The sequence below is a fragment of the Equus asinus genome, chromosome 4 (assembly GCF_041296235.1).
Source record: "Equus asinus isolate D_3611 breed Donkey chromosome 4, EquAss-T2T_v2, whole genome shotgun sequence".
Lineage (NCBI taxonomy): Eukaryota > Metazoa > Chordata > Mammalia > Perissodactyla > Equidae > Equus > Equus asinus.
The window spans coordinates 74,810,841-74,831,468 of record NC_091793.1 but is presented as its reverse complement, the minus strand read 5'-3'; the positions used below and the strand labels follow the sequence as shown (position 1 = coordinate 74,831,468).

General features: G+C 34.5%; 1 protein-coding gene across 4 annotated transcripts in view; it reads left to right on the top strand.

Annotated features, from left to right (window-relative positions):
* Positions 1 to 20,628, top strand: part of DPP10 (dipeptidyl peptidase like 10) — a 1,237,611-nt gene that overhangs the window by 1,138,766 nt on the left and 78,217 nt on the right. For all 4 annotated transcript variants that reach the window (XM_044769066.2, XM_070507564.1, XM_044769065.2 and 1 more), the window contains 2 exons: positions 668 to 765; positions 8,363 to 8,486. In XM_044769066.2, the coding sequence (XP_044625001.2) occupies positions 668 to 765; positions 8,363 to 8,486 (222 nt within the window). The remainder of the gene's footprint in view (positions 1 to 667; positions 766 to 8,362; positions 8,487 to 20,628) is intronic.

The following is a 20,628-nucleotide window of genomic DNA, read 5'->3' as shown; positions in this document are numbered from 1 at the left end:
CATATTAACTGCTATACAGGCTAGTTATTATTTCATAAATTTTGATTTGCTAAATTCAAATTACATGTTCGTACCACGATCTTTCTACTCTTCATGCCAGAAACAGGGAGGGCGGTCCACTTCACAGCCACCTCTCAAGGGCCACCTATACCCTATCTAGTATTCATCAAGTTCAAAAGAAAACCTGGGATGATTAACGCAATAGAAGTAGATTAGGTATTGTGAAATTTTAAGCATGTGGCACCTGAATTGGGTAGATCTTTTTTTCTTATTTCTTCTTCTTTTTTTATAATTAGCCGAGCTTTATTTCCATTGCATTTTACATCCTCTAATGCGAGTAGCTGCTTGATCTGCTAGTAGTTTTGTAAAGCCAGTCCTGTCAGTGTCATTCTAGGAAAAGAACACTGCAGCACTGACTAATGAATAAAGTCATCCTGATTTCCTATCACCTTTAATTGTCTGACTAAAATGCTTGAGAAGCAGCAATCTACAAAAACAATTGAAAGCAATCAAGTTGTTGAATTTAGAGTCATTTTTGCTTCAGAGAAATTAAACTTTTTTCCCCATTCTAACACAAAATTGTAAAAGAATCAACACGCATTTTCTTCTTTTCTCAATAGATTCTAATGCTTAATGTCATTGCATTACAACTTTCATTTTCTCAAAGGCAGGTCAAGTGAACCCAACAATCAAATTATATGTTGTAAACCTATATGGACCGACTCATACTTTGGAACTCATGCCACCTGACAGCTTTAAATCAAGGTATGCAATTACAATTTCACTTTTACGGGAAATAAATATTTTAACTCCAATTATCATTTTGTTGCAATTTAGAGAGAGATGTGATCAGCTCAACAAATCCACTTGAAAATAAAGCTGAGGTTACCTATGTTAGTGAAGAAATGAACTCCTCCTTGGTGTCTTGTTGTTCCTAGGAACCATTTAAAGTTTCAAGGTGATCCACAGCACCACAAAATGACTAAATATACCGATAGTGAGCATTGGACCTTTGGCAGGAGACGTGACAGAAAGACTGAGGCAAAGAATAATTATCCATTGGATTTCCCGCCTGAAAATAGTCATTCTATTTTTTTAAATGATTCTCTTTGAAAGAGTACAATCTTCCTAAAATTTGTGTAATTTTTCTAACGTTCCCCACACAGCTTGCCAATGATTCCCTAGTTTACTTCTCCAGGCAGGGAAATTTAATTAGATTTTATTTCAAACTGTCCTACATACAGAAGACTTTTTATCTGAGAAATTTGAGTGGGGAGAAAAGGAACACGTTTTGTATGTCAGAAACATAATTTTAATATTGGCAAAATCTCCAGTAGTAAACAACTAATCCAAAAGTCATGTGGATTTTAAAATCCAGAGTGGTCTCAAACTTCAAGGGTGATTCTTTCAAATATCGCATCCCTTTGAAAATTTACAGCAGTCCTCGAGATGGGATAGGTGGCAAATTTAAGAAAATAGTTTCACGCTATATTGAATGATATGGGGCTAAGCTCAAGTTTGTTTTGACGACGTCAACAATCAACACAAGGTGACTGATACAAACAGAAATGCTACTCATATGTTGTTTCATTGATAAATTTGAGAAATTTTCATCACAATGGGAGATTTTCACAGACACTGCAGCCTGCAGTTTGTGGAACTTTTTCCTTCTTGAGAAGGTAATAAAAATATATGGAATGCTTACACTGGAACAGTCCATAGTGACTACCTATTGTAAACTGTTCTTTTTATTGATGGGAAAGATAAGGCCCAGAGAGAAGAAAAATGATTGAGATCGAACCTCGGCATTAGTTGGCAGCAGAGATAGAAAATGAGGTAGAGCCAGTTTCAGGTTACAGAACATTTCATCATGTTGTGCTGGAAGACCCTAAGGTCTATCAGAACTGACATATGTAATGCAGTATCTGAACTCGGTCTACCAGCCATGAAAGATTTAGTCACAAATACAGCAATTATGGACACTATTGATCCTTTATGTCATTGTTAATTCTTATCTTTTTCTCCGATTTGTTTCATGCTCAGAATTCACAGGAAAGGGCACTAGTCTAGAATGTTTGAGTCATATCTCTACCACCACTTCATTGTGTGACCTTGGACAAGTCATTTTACCTCTCGCTGGTCCTGAATGCCCTAATCCTCAAATAACACTTTCTAATTTTTATCAGTTATTTTTTTTAATTTTTGAAATGGAGGTCAATTTTACAATATCTGGGTTTCTTTCTAATAGAAGGTCGTGATTCCTGCCCTTAATTTTGTTACCAAAATGGATTTCTAATGAGTTCACTAGATAGTAGAGTGTCATCAAAAACAAAAATTTCTAAAGACAGAATCAATTGTCATTTATTGTAGTCTTAATAGAGTATATATCTCTTTAATATTTGAAGTACATATGGTCAAATTAGTCACTCATTGGAAAAAGATATTACATACCCTTGAACGTTGGAAGTTCAGTACACAAAATAATATAACGGGTTCCACTGAGAGTGAGGGAGAATCCTATAAAGAAAAAGCCCCTAAATGTAATTTGGATGTGTTGGTTTAGCAATGAACTTAGTCCACAATTTGAGGAGAGTCATATAATACTTCACCTGCACAATGTACATGACGGTTTTGCTTCTCCTGCCTCACGGTCTTATGTAAGTGCCAACTGTAGTATGTGAAATGCACCAAAGTGTCTGACTTACTCTTTTTATTGGAAAACTCAAGATCAAAATTTGCTTCAAAACGAGTTTTTTTAAAATATTCCCAATGCTTCAGTTTTACAGAAATATATTTCCTTCCTCATCTGTTCCTGGTGAAAGCTTTACTTTGGTTCACAGAAAAGGAGGATAATTAGTGAACTTTACATCATGCGCATTTAGCCGCTCTGCGCACAGGTATTACTTGCATGGATCCAGGAACATACAAACATGAAAAACATAGAGATAGCCGTGACGTGAATCAAAGAATGATGCATTCATATAGCTGCACATCAGATGAAAGTTAAACTCTTTTTTTCCCTTGATTTTCTTTTAGGGTCATTCATATCTCTGATATTTAATACTTAGTACTTTACCCGTATGGAAATTTGCTGGAAAACTGTTGTGCCCTCCATAGTTAGAGAGATGCTTAAGATCTAAAACAGATTATCATATTTCATAATTTATTGGTCAGGGTCTTGGAAATTAAAGAGATGATACACTCAAAGGGGTAATTGAAATGCAATTATGTAAAGGGCTATTAACACAGGTGTGGGCAGGATTAGGAGTACACTCACAAGGGATGGGAAAGCAACATAGAATTTACAACAGCAGAAAGCTATTACAGACCCAGGACTGAAGGAGCAAGAGGCAAGCTCACTTAAAAAACCTGAAGAGGCTTGTAGCTGCAGAGCAGAATGGGCTAGGACAACCTGTCCATTGGTAGAGCAATTCAGTCTTCCAAACCATGCCCTAGTAGGGAGAGGGTCCTGGGAATAAATACCTTAAACTCCTCTCAAGCTCTGAGTTCCTGCAGAGGCCTCCCTTAGGCAAGGCAGCCTCATTGTAGAGTCCAGCCTCTGGAAACTGCTGGGAAGCAAGTTGGAGAATGGAGCTGGCAAATAGAGAATATTCAACACAAATAATTTAAGGGTAATATTTTCCTTAAGAATTGTATCTTTGTTATTACTTTAGGGATGTGCTGAAGATGTCCACAAAAACACGTGATAATTTTTCTGAAGCCATGTGAGACGTGGTCTGAATCTGTTTCTGGTTCTGATTTTGTCTCTAGTCTTTCTCTGTATGTATGTGTCTTTCAATCTTCTCTCTCTCTCTCTCTCTCCACACACACACACACACACACACACACACACACACACACATCTATGGTTTATCTAAGAAATATTTGTACTTCTCTTGAAAACGTGTCATAGTTTTCTCACGTGCATTGTAGATCATGTAACTACAGTCACGCATCACTTAACGACTGGGATACTTTCCGAGAAATGCATCACAATGTGATTTCATCAATGTGTCATCACAGAGTGCACTTACTCAAACCTAGAAGATATAGCCTACTATACACCTAGGCTATATGGTACTAATCTTATGGGATCACCATTGTATATGAGATTCTTCATTGACTGAAACATTGTTATGGGGTGTATGACTGCATAGGGTGAAAGATTAGTAAGATAAATATAGAAAAATATTCTCTTATGACTTGAGCTACCTTATAAACTGTAGTCCCCTAACCTCATCACAGAGAACAAGATTTGTTCTGAATTTGAAGGTGTTAGTCATTTGTTTTAGTCTGGTGATTGTTTATTTGGTTGGTTGAGTTATTTATTTATAACAACTAGTGTTCATAATTATAATAGATAAAGATCCCCAAGCTAGAACTTCCATTCAACCAGATACTTATACTCTAGTCAAAGACTATAAAATAAATTTCAATTTATTTATATGCTTTTAAAATGGAATTAAAAGAATAACTTGGAGAAAGTCATGATTTCTTTTCCTAATTCCTTCTTCCACATACCCTTCATTTAAAAAATAAATATCCGTGATTCAGCTAAAGATCCTTCATTAAACAAATTCAGGTTATGAATGCAACTTTGATTTGCTACTCATCTTTATTTTAATTATGGTCTATGTTGATTCTTCAGAAGGTAGCATGGTAGGGACCAAGATAGTGGCCCTTGTTGAATGTCCCCAGACCTGGTGGGAGTTAGATGATTCATCTCATTTTAAGAAATATTTTGCAAACTGTTACACTACGAGCTTAAGGCATTGTAAGCATTTACTACCTTTATTGGAAAACTTAGGTATGAATTTCAAAATACATAGTTAAGTTCTAGAGGAAAGATTTTTTATAATAATGAACTATGTAGATTTTTCCATAGCTAAGTATTTGTCAAATTGTTTTGAGGAAGAGATTATCCTTTGTGCTCATACGTCTCCAGGCTGAAGAAAAAAGGTAGTGGTTTGTCTTTGATTTCTCCTTACTCTTTGACATTGTTATATTTATCTGAAATCTTTCTTTACTCAGCCACCCTTTGTGATCCATTGTTCTCAGCCAGTATCATTGATATGACGTTGTCATATTGGCCTGTCATTCTGGATTTCACACTGCTGTGCTTTGTCTTCCTGTTTCATTGAAATCTGTCTAGTCTACATCTCTTATTCTGCCAAGAAAAATTTGTGCCTTCTAATAAAATCTAATTAACCAATTTACCTATGTTCATAGGAACATCTTAAATGACCCTCCTTACAAGTAATGCTTGGTTATTAACAGAGGTCTTTGGAGAACACCAGCTATGAGTTGGTCAGGGATGCCATCACAATATTCTTATGGACAGATATCTGGAAAAGAATGAGCTCAGAGTAACTATACATGTACAAAAATTGTTGTGAACAAAGAGTAGTGATTGGACAGGGAGCCAATGAAAACACAAGTGTAACTGCTAACATACCTATCTGCTGGTGATGCTGAGGCCTCCGTTCCACATACCCTTGTGAACAATTAGATCTCTTGTGTCAGACCACCCAGCTAATAGAAAGTCTTTCTTGAGTGCAATCCTCCTAACCTGCTTGTCTCTGTCTCTGTGGCTCAAGAGGACCAGATAGATCCTCGAGGACTTCCTGGGTAATCCAGAGCCATGGAGACTAGGAACAAGCAGGAAAGCCAGTTATAAGGAAGGGACACTTTCGCTGGCCACTGGTCGTGAGACACCAGATCTAATGTGTTCATGAGATGGAGATCCAGGAGGACAGCCACATCTGCAGCAGGCAGGCCAAGGAGTGTCACATTTCCAGGTAAGGGCACTTCCTACTCCCTCGTTCAGAGGAAGCCTGAATATTTAGGAGCAAACTGCATAAATGTGATTCCTGAGGAGGTGTGCACCTAGGATCCTGGGACTAAGAAAGAAAGAATACAGAATGTGATTTAGTTAGTAAACGTACCTTTCCACCTTTCTTATGTGTCAAGCTGTACTTTCACTTTCAGTTTGGATATTTCCAACACTTCATCATGGAAATTTCAATGGTTTCAAATTACCATGGAAAGACATTACAAATTCAATTTTGGGAAGAACTCTCATTCTTATAGATAAGATATATACTAAGATACCTCATATAAGACTAAATTTTGCTTGTGAACATAAGATAGATTATGCACAAATACATAAAATAATCAAATTATTCAATGAAAGAGAAATATAAGTGGTATGACTGTCAATTAATGATTTTTAACTTAATTTTATGCCTGAGTTAGTGTTCCCTTTAAAAAATTATTTATTCACCAAATTTGCACTGAATTTTAATTGCTTTTCAAACATAAAATATTTTTTAAAAGTCAAGATTTTCCATCATAAGTAATAAATATAATGTATCAATGTCTGGTAAAGACATTGCAAAAAAGATGTTCTTGCATCATTTTACTTGGGGGCTACTTTGAAAGGGAAAACACTCAAGATGAGTATTTTTATTCTAATTTTTGGTGTTATTTATTTTAAAAATCATTCATATTAGTTTGTCATCTCACTTGGCACAAATATAATATTACTCATTTTAGCTAATTGAGACAAATTTCTGATTGGATTTGAAAATCTTCTGTATGCCACTTCTTTACATCTAGATTTCTCCATAAATATGACCTCCATGATTTTGCAGTCTTTGGTCAGTTGTTCACAATAGTCAAATTAATTTTTACTTCAATTTTGAACAATGTTTATACCAATTAATCAAAAATGTATACTGTCAGAATTTAGCACTTTTTTCCTGATTGATTACAGCACTCATTATCAATTTTCTCCATGCTAAATCTTCTAGATAAATCTATAAATGGTTAATACTTGTATTTTCCTCTTTTTAATATTCACACTGCCAGATATGATAATCATGCAAAATAAATCAGCTTAAACAAAACACTGTGAGAGTCAGCAAGACATCGTCTTTGAAGAATTGCAAGGTTCATTGATTTGGCCAAAGATTAATCCTAAACTAGTTGCATATTTGATTCAAAGTTGCCTTGTTAACTCTATTTAGAGAACTTCATGTTATGATTTCACTGAGGTTCTAAGAAATTTTCAAGTGGGACTAAGCTGATTGTGAAAGCTGCCAGATGTCTTGAATACATTGCTTAACAAAATATGGCAGACTTCACTGTATGAGAAGTCATACTTGCCCTTCTACTGACATCTTCACTATGATGGGCTAAGGGATCTTCTCGAGGAAGTGGTGGCTACTCAGCAATGTCAGACGTGTAAGATTCATGTAGCTGAATGTCTAACCCAGATGTATCTAAGGACAGGTGATTTGTATCACAACGTTTTTCTTCCATAGGTGATTTTCTCTAGGTCACATAAAAACTGGGTAAATTAATTTTAGGACAATACTCCGGGGTGGCGCCTTTCAAGCCATTTCTAAAGCATTTCATCTATTCTGAAACTGGGCAAATTTGTTGAAACATCATTGCTTTTTCTTTTTATCATAAATTGAATCAAAATTAATAATTATATTTTGTACTGAGGCAGAGAGGGGGTGTTGTGGTATATCATGTAAAATTCCAAACATATAATCTACAATGAAAGAAATAAAAACTATAAATAAAAAAATGTAAACTTTCCCAATCTAGAAGCAGCCTGAGGACATCATGGGCATGGTAATTAGCATCCTCACTATACCAAAAATTCAAGAGCCCGTTATTTCCTTCAGTTTGATTCATTGTTTGTTTTAAATGGTTTACACATAAGTAAGATTTTAAAAAAACTGTAAACACTATTGTGAATAAGATTGAGACTGGCCCTCAGCGTACAACTGACAAAGATAAAAACAAACCATTCATAGCGCTGTAGTCCAAGTCTTCATGGATAAAGTGAAATAACATGAAAGTCATGCACAAGAAATTAATAGTAAGTCAAGAATAAGCTTTGTCTTTTAATTGATTATTGAATGTATTTTTAAAGAAATAAAACAGGGAATAGCTTAGAAAATGTATACTTATTTTGCATATATGTTAGGACTAATTAATAGAAAATAACAAATTATCCATAAATGTCTAGCATCTTGATTATTTTTATTTTTCCAAGGATCACTTCTCTGGGAAATTATTAACTTTCAAATTTATTCTCAAATTTTTTGTATATGTGTATATGTATGTATGTAGGCATGTGTTACATACATACACACAAATATGTGTGTATATATTGGTATTTACATTTGAAAAAGCAGATCTATATATACATAAACATAAATTAATATGGTGTGACATCTTAAGAGTGATTCATTTATTCTTGCATATAAAATAATAAGTGTATATTGTTGGTACTATACAGGTTCTCTGGCTCTAAATGTAAATTTTAATTGTGTTTCCAAACTAGAGAATACTATATCACTATGGTTAAATGGGTAAGCAATACCAAGACGGTGGTCAGATGGTTAAACCGGCCTCAGAACATCTCCGTCCTCACAGTCTGTGAGACCACTACTGGTGCTTGTAGTAGAGTGAGTATAATTTATTTTCCTTTTATGCTTAAAATGAAGTACCTTTTGCTACCTTTCAAGGGGAAATCAGGCAATCCTTTGTGCAAAGACTTCAATATTTAACTTCCAAAGGTAGTAGAAAAAGAGTCCTTCTATTAGGATTACATACTTCAATCCATAAGCTCCCAACTTTGAAATAAGAAATATAGATGACAAACAGAGGAAAACAACCAGAGCTTTAAGAAAATGAATTCTTATATATTACAAAGCATAATCCGAGCCACACTAGTTTTATTCTCAAATATGAGCTTTCTCTCGACATTTTAACTTCGATTAATTTGAGAATATGAAGTGTGTCTTTCCTATCTTCTTTAAACACATTCCAAAAGTTCTTTTTTTTTTCTATAGCTCAGATCAGTCTTCTAAAATAAAAAACTGTGTCTCTCTCCTTAAATTAAGTAAAAATAGTGAGAAAAAATTGGTTCCTAAACCACTGTGTTTTGAAAGGAGATTGTGTTTTGATTTCTGTAGACGGTATTTTGATTTCTGAAATACTGTAATAAGTTTAAATTGTTATATTTTGCACTTGGTACATGGTAAAGGATTCTCGATTATTGAACAACAGAATGTTCAAACTTCTGCTTCTGCACACGATGGAATAAATGTTATCAGACTAGCATCCCTGCTGTAATCAACTATGAAACTGTACAAAACACATGAACTATTTGCAGATGTTGGACACCAGGAGTATAAGGACAGAAATCGTGAAATAAAGTAAATGCACAAGATGAGCCTATTTATGACTTCCTATGAGTGATATTTTTGAGACCATCTTGCAAGGAGAGGGAGCCCAAGCAAAGCACAGTGGTATCACTAATCCAAGAAGGCAGCAAGAATCAGAATTTGAGGCTATTGTGGTGGCTGAAATTTGCAGGGCAAGTACCAAAGGATTCAGAGCTACAAAGAGAAGAGCTCCGGTAATCTATATAAGGGACCTCGTAAGGCTTTAACTCAATGCCTAGCTGTGCAAGCGCAGGACATGCCTCAGAGAGAGAGAAGCCAATAGAGAATCTGCAGGTTGCGTAATGCTTGGAGATTTTGGAGTTCTGAATAGCAAAATTAGAGCGCTTTCACTGAAAACCCTATGAATTCAACTCAGAGCCCGGAAGGACAATGTATTAGGAATAGAGCTGTTCTAGACTCCTTCAAGTAAACCTTTAAATCAAACCTTGAAGGAATCAAGTCCATCTGCTTGTAAATTAGCTGTCTGCCAGAACAAAGTTTACTATTTTAAAAGAAAAATCAAGAAAAAAATCAACTCTCAGAAATGTAACATTTATTATACCAATCAATAATAAAAACATACTATCTATGTAGAGATATAGAAAATATAACGCACTCACATCCCCAAAGAGTCAATAGAAGCAGACTTACACAGGGTAGAGACATTGGAATTAACAAACACAGGATTTTTTTAAAGCTGTTAGAAAGATATTTAACATATTAAATAAAAGGATGGCTTTAATTAATAGACAGATGAGAAATTTTAGTAGAGAAATATAAGCTGTAAAAAAACAACACAATGGAATTTCAGGAACTGAAAAATAAAGAATCTGAAATGAAAAATTGCCTAGATTGGCTTAACAACAAATTGGACACTGTTGTAGTGAGGGAAATAGAAACAATCCAAACTGAAGTCCTGAGGGAAAAAGGGATGAAAAAAATTAACGAAGCCTCAATTACCTGTAGAACAATATTAACTGGTATACATGTAAACATGTATTCACAGAAGGCCAGGCTTGAGATATTTAAGCAGGAAATACTTAGAAACTAATGACTTAAAATATCCCAAATTTGATGAAAAGCCATTAACCCATATATCCAAGAAGTTAGCATATCCCAAACAGGATAAAGACAAAGAAAAAATACCTAGGCACATTTTACTCAAATTATTGCAAACCCAAGATTAAGTGAAAAAATTTTAAAGCAGCCAGAGAGAAAAACACATTACATATTGGAGAATACAATGACAAGAATTACTGTCTGTGTCTCGTAGAAACAGCGTAAGTCAGAAAACAATGGAAAGACATTTTTAAAGGACTTAAAGGAAAACAATGTCAAACTAGAAGTCTATATCCTATGGAAATATCTTTCAAAAAGGGAGACAAAAAAATATTTTTAGGTAAATTAGGACTGAAATAATGTATCATTGGTAGATCTGTACATGAAATGAAGTTATTCAGACTCAAAGAGATGACATCAGATGAAAATTCGGACTAAATGAAGGAAAGAAAGATGCCACAAATGGTGAGTATGTGATAAAATAAAATAAAATAAAATACTTTCCAGTCTTTAATTTTTCTGAAAGGTAATTGATAACTTAAACTAAAACAGTATATATTACAGATATTAATAGAGTCATTTCATAATGATACGGTGTCAATTGATTAGGAAGATATAACAATTCTAAATACACATGCATCTAATAATAAAGCTTCAAAATACTTAAGCAAAATTCATAAGCAAAACATGACAAAATTAAAGAAGGATTAGAAACAATTATACTTGGAGATGTAAGTATTCTTTTCAAAGTACTTGATGAAGTAAGTATTCAAAAGATCAGTAAGGATACAAAAGATTTGGACAACACTATCAACAACCTAACCAAATTGATATTTAGAAAACATTTCATCTGACAACTTCAAAATAAACAATCTTTTCAAGTGCAAAGGGAATATTCACAAGTCTAAAATCAAAAAGAATTGAAATCAAATAGAGTATATTGTTTGACCACAGGGGAATTAAATTAGAAATTAGTAAGTGAAAGATACTTGGGAAATCAACAAATATTTGGAAAATAAAAAATACTAATGCTCCTAAATCACTCATAAGTTAAAGAACAAGTCACAGGAAAAATTAAAAACTATTTTAAACTCAAACATAATGAAAACACAAAATGTCAAAATATATGGATGAAGCAAAATGGTGCTTAAAATGAAATTTATATCTTTAAATGCTTATATTAGAAAAAGAAAAAGGTATTAAATCAATGATAAAACTCCAAGTTATAAAACTAAAGAAAGAAGTGCAAATTTAACTCAAAGTAACTAGAAGGAATCAAATAATAAATATAAGAGCACAAATTAATAAAACAAAAAATGATCTATAGAGAGAACCAATTAAAGCAAAAATTATTTCTTTAAAGCATGAATAATTGATAAATCCTTATTTATACTATGGAAGAAAAAAACCCTCAAATTACCAATATCAAGAATGAAAGGAGACATCACTATAGAGTTTATAAATATTTAAATGGTAAAAAGGGAGTAGTATGCCAATAAATTCTCAAGTAAATGACATGAAAAAAAATTTGAAAGACACAAATTAGCAAAACTAATGTAAGAAGAGAAAGAGCAATTGAATAATTCTATACCAATTAGGGAAGTTGAATCCATAATTAGAAATCTTCCCACAAAGAAAACTCCAGGATCCAGTGGCTTCAATGATGAATTCTATCAACAATTTAAGGAATAACAGCAGTGACAGAAGTTATCAAGATGGCAACGTAGGTCATTCCAGACTTCGGTCCTTCTCACAAGAAGACCAACCAGCAACTATTCATAAGCAGGACTTGGTTGTGACAATCCCAGAACCTGGGAGTGAAGCTGAAGCACTCCCTAGACCACAGAGACTGTGAAGAACCCCATTAGAAGGGGACGAGGAACAGGCACACTTTGACCACATTGCCTCTCCCCTAGGCCAGCACAGTGCCACAACAAGAAGACCTACAGTTTCTCCAGTGAGAAAAAGAGATCCCAAGATGGCCATCCAGCTCCACCTGCATTGTGGGTTGCTTCCTAGGAGGCCCACTCGAGTCTCACCTCATAAGGATCATGGAGGAAATCTGTGGGGTTTGTCCTCGGGAGATCAAATTGTGATGGAGAAGGGAGACAGAGCTTATAGCAACCAACACTCAGATCTTGACAGACAGAGTTCATCCTCCCAGTGGTACCCACATAGAAATTCAAACCAGTAGCTTTGCCAGTGACAGTGGTCTCATCTGGTCAGTGAACTAGGTATGTAGTCTGCCTGATACAGGACCCAAAAGGTGAGCTTGGCCAGCGCTGAAGCCTGTTCTGCAGCGCTGCCCAGGCAAGAAAGCTAACTGATAGCCCCACCTACTACTGAGGGCAATCCTCCGCACTGCTGGACCAGGAAACCTGGCCAGATGACCCAGAAAGCTATGTAGCCCAGCTGCACCTGAGCAGAAAGCCCAGCCAGTGGCTTTTCCCTTCAGCAGAGCAAAGCTAATGTCTCCATCTGGACAGGGAGTGTTGTGTGTAGTTTGTCTTGATCAGTCTTTAAAGAAAGAGACTTGCCAACCTTTGGAGCTGATCTGTGACCTGATTCAGGCAGGGAAGCTAATTCTTAGCCCCACTCACTGCTGAATACAGCCTCTAGGCCACCCAACCAGGAAACCTAATCAGAGCATCCAAGATGCTGTGTAACCCATCCTACATCCTCACTAACAGTGGCACTTGAGTAGAGAACCTGACCAGTGGCTCTGACCATCTGTAAAGCAAAGTCAGTGGCCCATCTTGCCAGGGAACTCAGTGTGCAGTTCTGCCTAATTTAGGTCCCCAAACAATGAGCTGTGCTGGCCTTGTGGCCCATTCTGCCACCCTGCTCAGGTAAGGAAGGTAATTCATAGTCCAGCCTTCCGCTCATTATAGTACCCAGTCCCACCCAACTAAGAAGCTTGAACAGAGAATCCAAGAAGTAGTGGAGCCCATTCTATAGCCACACTTGGGGCAAGGAATCAAGCCAGTCCTATCTAACTATTCTCAGTCAGTGGCACCTTTCCACCTCAGAGCTTGAGCAGTGGTTTCACTCAAAAACAGACTCCAGTAGCAAGCTCCACCTTTTTAAGGACTCTACCAGCTAACCTCTTTACAGCCCCAAGCTACTTGATTGGTGAAGGACTGTTTCTGCCAAAGCAAACCTGTGAAGTTTGGAAGAGGACATCACTTACTCAAATGCCCAGATACCAATGTAAGGAATCAAGGATTGCAAGAAAGTCAGGTAAGCATGACACCACCAAAGGAAATTAATAAATCTCTGCTATCTGACTCTAAAGAAACAGAGATCTATTGAAGCTAAGTTGCTATCACCTTAAAAAAGGATGTTATAAGATATTTTATGTAAATCTGATGGCAATAACAAAAGAAAAATTTGTAGTAGTTACATAAGAGATTATGATATAAGAGTCAAAGGATACCACTACAAAAAGTCATCAAACCACAAAAGAAGACAGCAAGATAAGAAGCAAGGAACAATGGATCTATAAAACAGTTAGAAAACAATTAAAAAAATGGCAATAGTAAGTCCTTGTCTATCAATAATTACTGTAAGTGGAAATAGATTAAATTCTCCAATCAAAAGAAATAGAATGGCTGAATGGATTTAAAAAAAAAGATCTAGCAATATGCTGCCTACAAGAGACTCACTTTACTTTAAAGACACACATGGATTGAGAGTGAATGTATGAAAAAAGATATTTCAAGCAAATGATACACAAAAGGAAGTGAAGAAACTATACTTATATCAGGCAAAATAGACTTTAAGCTAATGGCAACAATAGACAAAAAATGTCATTATGTAAAAATAAAGGGTTCAATCCATCAAGAAGAAATAATAATTGTAAATATTTATGCACCCAACATAAGAGCACCTAAATATATAAAGCAAATACTAACAGGACTAAAAAGAGAAAGCAAAAGCAATATAATAATAGTTGGAGATGTCACTACCCTACTGTCAACAATAGATAGAGCATACAGAGGGAAAAATCAAAGAAACAGTTCATTTTAATAACACTATAAAACAAATGGACATAACAGACATATACAGAACACTCCACCCAGCAGCAGCAGAATACACATTCTTCTCAAGCACATGTGGAACTGTTTCTAGGATAGATCATATGTTAGACCACAAAAGAAGTCTTAGCAAATTGAAGAAAACTGAAATCATACCAAGTATCTTTTTCTGACCACAATGGTATGAAACTAGAAAGGAATAACAGGAGGAAAATTGGAAAATTCACAAATATGTGGAAATTAAACAAAGAATTATTCAACAACCAATGAATCAAAGAAGAAGTTAAAGGAAAATAAAAAATTATCTTGAGACAAACAAAAATGGAAACACAATATGCCAAAACTTATGGGAATCATTAAAAACAATTCTAAGAGGGAGCTTTATAGTTATTAACACACACATCTAGAAAACAGATAGATCTCAAAAAACCCCTAATTTTACACCTCAAGGAACTAGAAAAAGAAGAATAAACTAAGCCCCAAATTAGCAGAAGTAAGGCAATAATAAAGATTAGAGCAGAAACAAAAGAAATAGAGAACTGGAAAACAGTAGAACCAATTAATAAAACCAAGAGCTTGTTCTTTGAAAAAATAAACAAAATTGACAAACTTTTAGCTAGACTGACCATGACAAAAAGAGATAGGATTAAAATTTTTAAAAAATTATAAATGAAAGAAGATACATAACTGATACCACAGAAATACAAGGGTTCATAAGAGACTACTATGAACAATTGTATACCAACAAATTGGACAACCTAGAATAAATGGACAAATTCCTAGAAACATACAACCTACCAAGACTGAATCATGAAGTAGAAAATCTGAACAGACTAATTACTAGTAAGGAGATTGAATCAGTAATCAAAAATGTCCCAACAAAGAAAAGCCCAGGACCAGATGGCCTCAATGGTGAATATTACCAACTATTTAAAGAAGAATTAATACCAATCCCTTCTCAAACACTTCCCAAAAATGAAAGATCAGGGGACACTCTCAAGTTCATTGTATGAGGCCAGCATTACCCTGATACCAAAGCAAGACAAGGACACTACAAGAAAAGAAAACTACAGGTCAATATCCCTGATGAATGTAGATGCAAAAATTCTCAACAAAATACCAGTAAACCATCTGGTAATTGGTACACCAGTACTGTAATGTGGAACACCACATTAACAGAGTGAAACATAAAAATTATCTCAATAGATGCAGAAAAATCATTTGACAAAATCCAACATCCATTTATAATAAAAATACTCAACAAAGTGAATATAAAAAGCACTTCAGCATAATACAGAAGTCCATATATGATAAACCCACAGCTAACTTCATACTCAATGGTGAAAAGTTGAAAGCTTTTCCTGTAAGATCAGGAACAAGATAAGGCTGCCACTCTCACCACTCCTATTCAACATAGTACTGGAAGTCATAGCAAGACCAATGAGACAAGGAAATGAAGTGAAAAGCATCACAATTGGAAAGGAAGAAGTAACACTGTCTCTATTTGCAGTTGACATGATTTTGTATATAGAAAATACTAAAGACTCCACTGAAAACTATTAGATCTAATCAATGAATTCAGTAAAGTTGTAAGATACAAAATCAATGTACAAATATCAATAGTGTTCCTATACACTAACAACAAATTATTTGAAAATGATTCCATTTGCAATAGCATCCAAAATAATAAAATACTTAGGAATGAATTTAAGTTACAAGGTGAAAGAATCTACACTGAGAACTATAGGACATTGATGAAAAAAGTTGAATAACACACAAAAAAGTGGAAAGATATCCTGTGTTCATGGATTGGAAAAACTGATATTGTTAAAATGTCCATACTACCCAAGGCCATTTGCAGATTCAGTGCAATCCCTGTCAAGATTCCAACAGAATTTTTTACAGATAGAGAAAAACAATCCTAAAATTTATATGGAACCACCAAAGACCCTGTGTAGCCAATGCAATCATGAGAAAGAAGAACAAAATTAAAGGCATCACACTGTTGGATTTCAAACTATATTACAAAGATATAGTAGTTAAAACAGTATCACATTGGCATAAAAACAGACACACAGGCCCATGGAACAGAATAGTGAGCCCAGAATTAAACTCCCTCATATATGGTCAACAAATATTTGATAAGGGAGCTAAGAACATCCAATGGGAACAGGATAGTCTCTTCAACAAATAGTTTTGGGAAAACTAGATGACCACATGCAGAAAAATGAAATTGGACCCATATCTTACACCAGTCACGGAATTTAACTCAAAAAGACAAATATAAGATCTGAATTCATAAAACTTCTAGAAGAAAACATAGGGAAAACTTTTTAATTCGGTCTTGGCAATGAATTTCTAGATATGACATCTGAAACACAAGCAACAAAATCAAAAATAAACTAAATCAAACTAAAAAACTACTGCACAGCAAAAGAAACGTCAACAAAATGAAAAGTCAACCTATGCAATTGGAGAAAATATTTGCAAATCATATATCTGATAAGGGTTTAATATGCCAAATATACAAAGAGCTCATATAACTCAATAGCAAATAATATTAATAATAATAATTCAATCAAAAAATGGGCAGAATACCTGAATAGACATTTTTCCAAAGAAGACAGTCGAATAGCCAACAAGCACATAAGAACGTATTCAACATCACTAATCATTAGGCAAATGCAAATCAAAACCACAATGACGTATCACCTCACACCTGTTAAAATGGCTGTCATCAAAAAAACAAGAGATAAATGCTGGCAAGGAAGCGGAGGAAAGGGAAGCCTTGTACACTGTAGTGGGAATGTATATTGGTACAGTCACTATGGAAAACAGTATGGCAGATCCTCAAAAACTTAAAAATAAAACTACCACATCATCCAGCAATTCGTCTTCTGGGTATATATCCAAAGGGAATGAAATCACTATCATGAAGAGATATTTGCATCACCATGTTCATTGCAGCATTATTTACAATAACCAAGACATGGAAAAAAACCCAAGTGTCAATCAATGGATGAATTGATAAAGAAAATGTGATATACACGGTGGAATACTATTTAGCCATTATAGAAGGGTCTGCTATTTGCAACCACTTGGATGGACTTTAAGGGCATTTAAGCTCAGTGAAATAAATCAGACAAAGACAAACACCATATGATCTCACTTATATGTGGAATCTAAAAAACCAAACTTGCAGAAACAGAGATTAGATCTGTTTGCCAAAGGTGGTGGTTGGGGGTGGTGGGAGTTGAGTGAAGGTGTTTAGAAAGTACAAGCTTCTAGTTATGAAATAAATAAGTTCTGGAATGTAATGTACAGTATGATAACTGTAGTTAACAATACTGTATTATATATTTGAAAGTTACTAAGAGTAAACTTTAAAAGTTCTCATCACAAGAAAAAAATTTATAGCTATATGAATTGATGGATGTGACTGAACTTATTGTGGTAATCATTTCACAATATATACATATATAAAATCATTATGTTGTACACCTTAAACTTATACAGTGTTATATGTCAATTATATCTCAATAAAACTGGGGAAAAAAGGAATAAATTCTACATTCTTACATTCTTCAGAAAGTGGAGAAGGAAGAGAAATTTTCAGCTTTATTTTATAAGGGTGGCATAATCCTCTTATCAAGACTAGACAAGAATGTTACAAGAGAGAACAAAAAAATCCTTAAGCATATTATTATATCATCCCTTGCAATATAGAGTACGGTGCATCATGACTAAATGGTGTTTATCCTGGGAATTTAGAATTGGATTAATATTGAAAACCAGTCAATGTAATTTATTATTTTAACAGAAAAAAAAGAAGAAAAATAAATAACTATCTCAGTAGATGAAGAGAAAGCAATTGACAAGCTTCAATACTCCTTCATGATAGCTTTCAACATAAATGGATAGAAAGTAATGTCCCCAGGCTGATAAAGGACACCCACAAAATACCCCCCCGAAATGTTATACTCAATAGTGAAACACTTTCCTTGTTCACCATGAGATCAACAATAAGGTAAAAGATATACATTCTAACTCTCTTAATGCAAACTTTGTTAGAGACTCTATCCAGAGTAACTTGCCAAGGAATGAATACCATGATAATCGGTAAGGAAGAAGTAAAACTATCTTTATTTGTAGGTGGTATTGTCATAAACATAAAAAGTAAGAAATCTACCAAAAAAATACTAGAATAGGTCCCAATTCACAAGTCAAGATACCACCTTCAACCATTTGTTCCATTTCCTGATTTTGACCATTTTACTCTTAAAAATATGTAAATATGTAGAATGTCGTGATTTTTAAAAGAAATTCTTGCTGAATTATTAGGGAGTAAATGGATACAATGCCTCAAAATTGCTTTCAAATTGTTTTAAAAAATTATATTCCTAGCTTCTAATTGATTTTGAAAAAATACACTTCCACTTTCTTCTCAAAAGATTTAGAAACAGGAGAGAGAGAGAGATAATAAAGCAAGCGGAGCAAAATACAAATAAATGAGGAACATGTCTAAAGGATATGTAGATGTTTCTGGAACTGGTCTTTTAACTTCTTTGTAAGTTTGCACTTGTTTCAAAATAACTAAGAAGCAATAAAATATATATCAATATACTCATATTATTATGATGGAAAATAAAAACACCATAAAAATCTTTAAAACATGAAATACATGAGGATAAATTTAACAAATAATGTGCAAAATTTCACTCCTGAAAACTACAACTTTACTGAAAGGCATTAAAGAAGACCTAAATAAGTAGAACTTATTTCTTGAATTGAAAAGCTTAATATTATAGATGTCAGTTCTACGCTAATTGAATTATGGTGTCAATAAAATACCAATTAAAGTCCCAGCAGACTTTTTTTTGGTAGAAACAGGCAAGCTGATTCTACAAGGTATATGGAAATGCAGAAGACCTTGTGAGCCAAAGCAATCTTGTAAAGAAAAAGAATGTTGGAGGAGTTGCACTAAATGATTTCAAGAATAACTAAAAAGCCACAAAAACTGAGAGATTGTGGTAGAGGCATGAGGAAACCCAAATAGATCAATTGAACTGAGTAGAGTTTCCAGAAATAGATCCATATTTATGTGATCAATTGATTTTCAATATAAGTGCCAAAACATTTCAGTGGGGGGAAATGGTGCTGGAGCAATCAATAATCTAATGAAAAATACAATGATGGTTGACGTCTATCTCATACAATATTCTAAAATTAATTTGAGATAAATTGCAGCCCTAAATCTAAGAGCTAATACTGTCAATCTTCTAGATGAAAATATGGGATATAACTTCACAATATTGAATAGGTAAAAAATCATTCATCTTAAATAACAAAATAATACATTTGGCATCATCAAAATTAGAAACTTGTTATCAAAGTCATGGTTATGAAATTGAATAGCTAACCACAGACTGGGAAAAAATATTCTGTAAAATGTGTATCTGACAAAGAAATATATACAACACAATAATAAAGTGACAACCCAATAAAAAATTCAAAATGTGTGAAAAGATACTTTTAAGGAAGTAATAAATGCATGAAAAAGCACTGAACATGATTAGACACTAGGAAAACATAGATTCAATCATAACGATGTAGCACTGCATACTATTAAAATGACTACAATGAAAACATCAGCAACAGAGGCCGGCCATGGCCTAGTGGTTAAGTTTGCATGCTCTGCTTTGTGGCCCAAGGGTCACCTGTACGGATCCTAGGCGTGGACCTGTACACTGCTCATCAAGCCATGCTGTGCTGGCATCTTACAAAGAAGAACTAGAATGATCTACAGCTAGGATATACAACTATGTACTGGGGCTTTGGGGAGAAAAATAAAGAGGACGTTTGGCAACAGGCGTTAGCTCAGGGCCAATCTTCCTCATGAAAAGGCAAAGAAAAAGAAAAAAAACCAAATGAACATCAGCAACAAAAAGGGTGACAGATTTAACTGTTGACGAGGAGGTGGAGGATTGAAATTCTCGTTCTTTGTAGGTAGAAGTATAAAGTGATACAACAACTTTAAAAACTGATTTTACAGTTTCAAGTTAAACACACATATAAAAACATATTTATATATATATATGTTTTATATATATACCCAGTAATCTTATTCCTAGATATTTGTACAAAAAATAAAAACCTGTGTCCACCAACGAACTTTTGAAAATATCTTTAGACATCCCACAACTGGAAGAACCTGAAACTAAGATATACAACTGTGTACGGGGCGGGGGGCGGGAGGGGGCGGTTTGGGGAGATAAAGCAGAAAA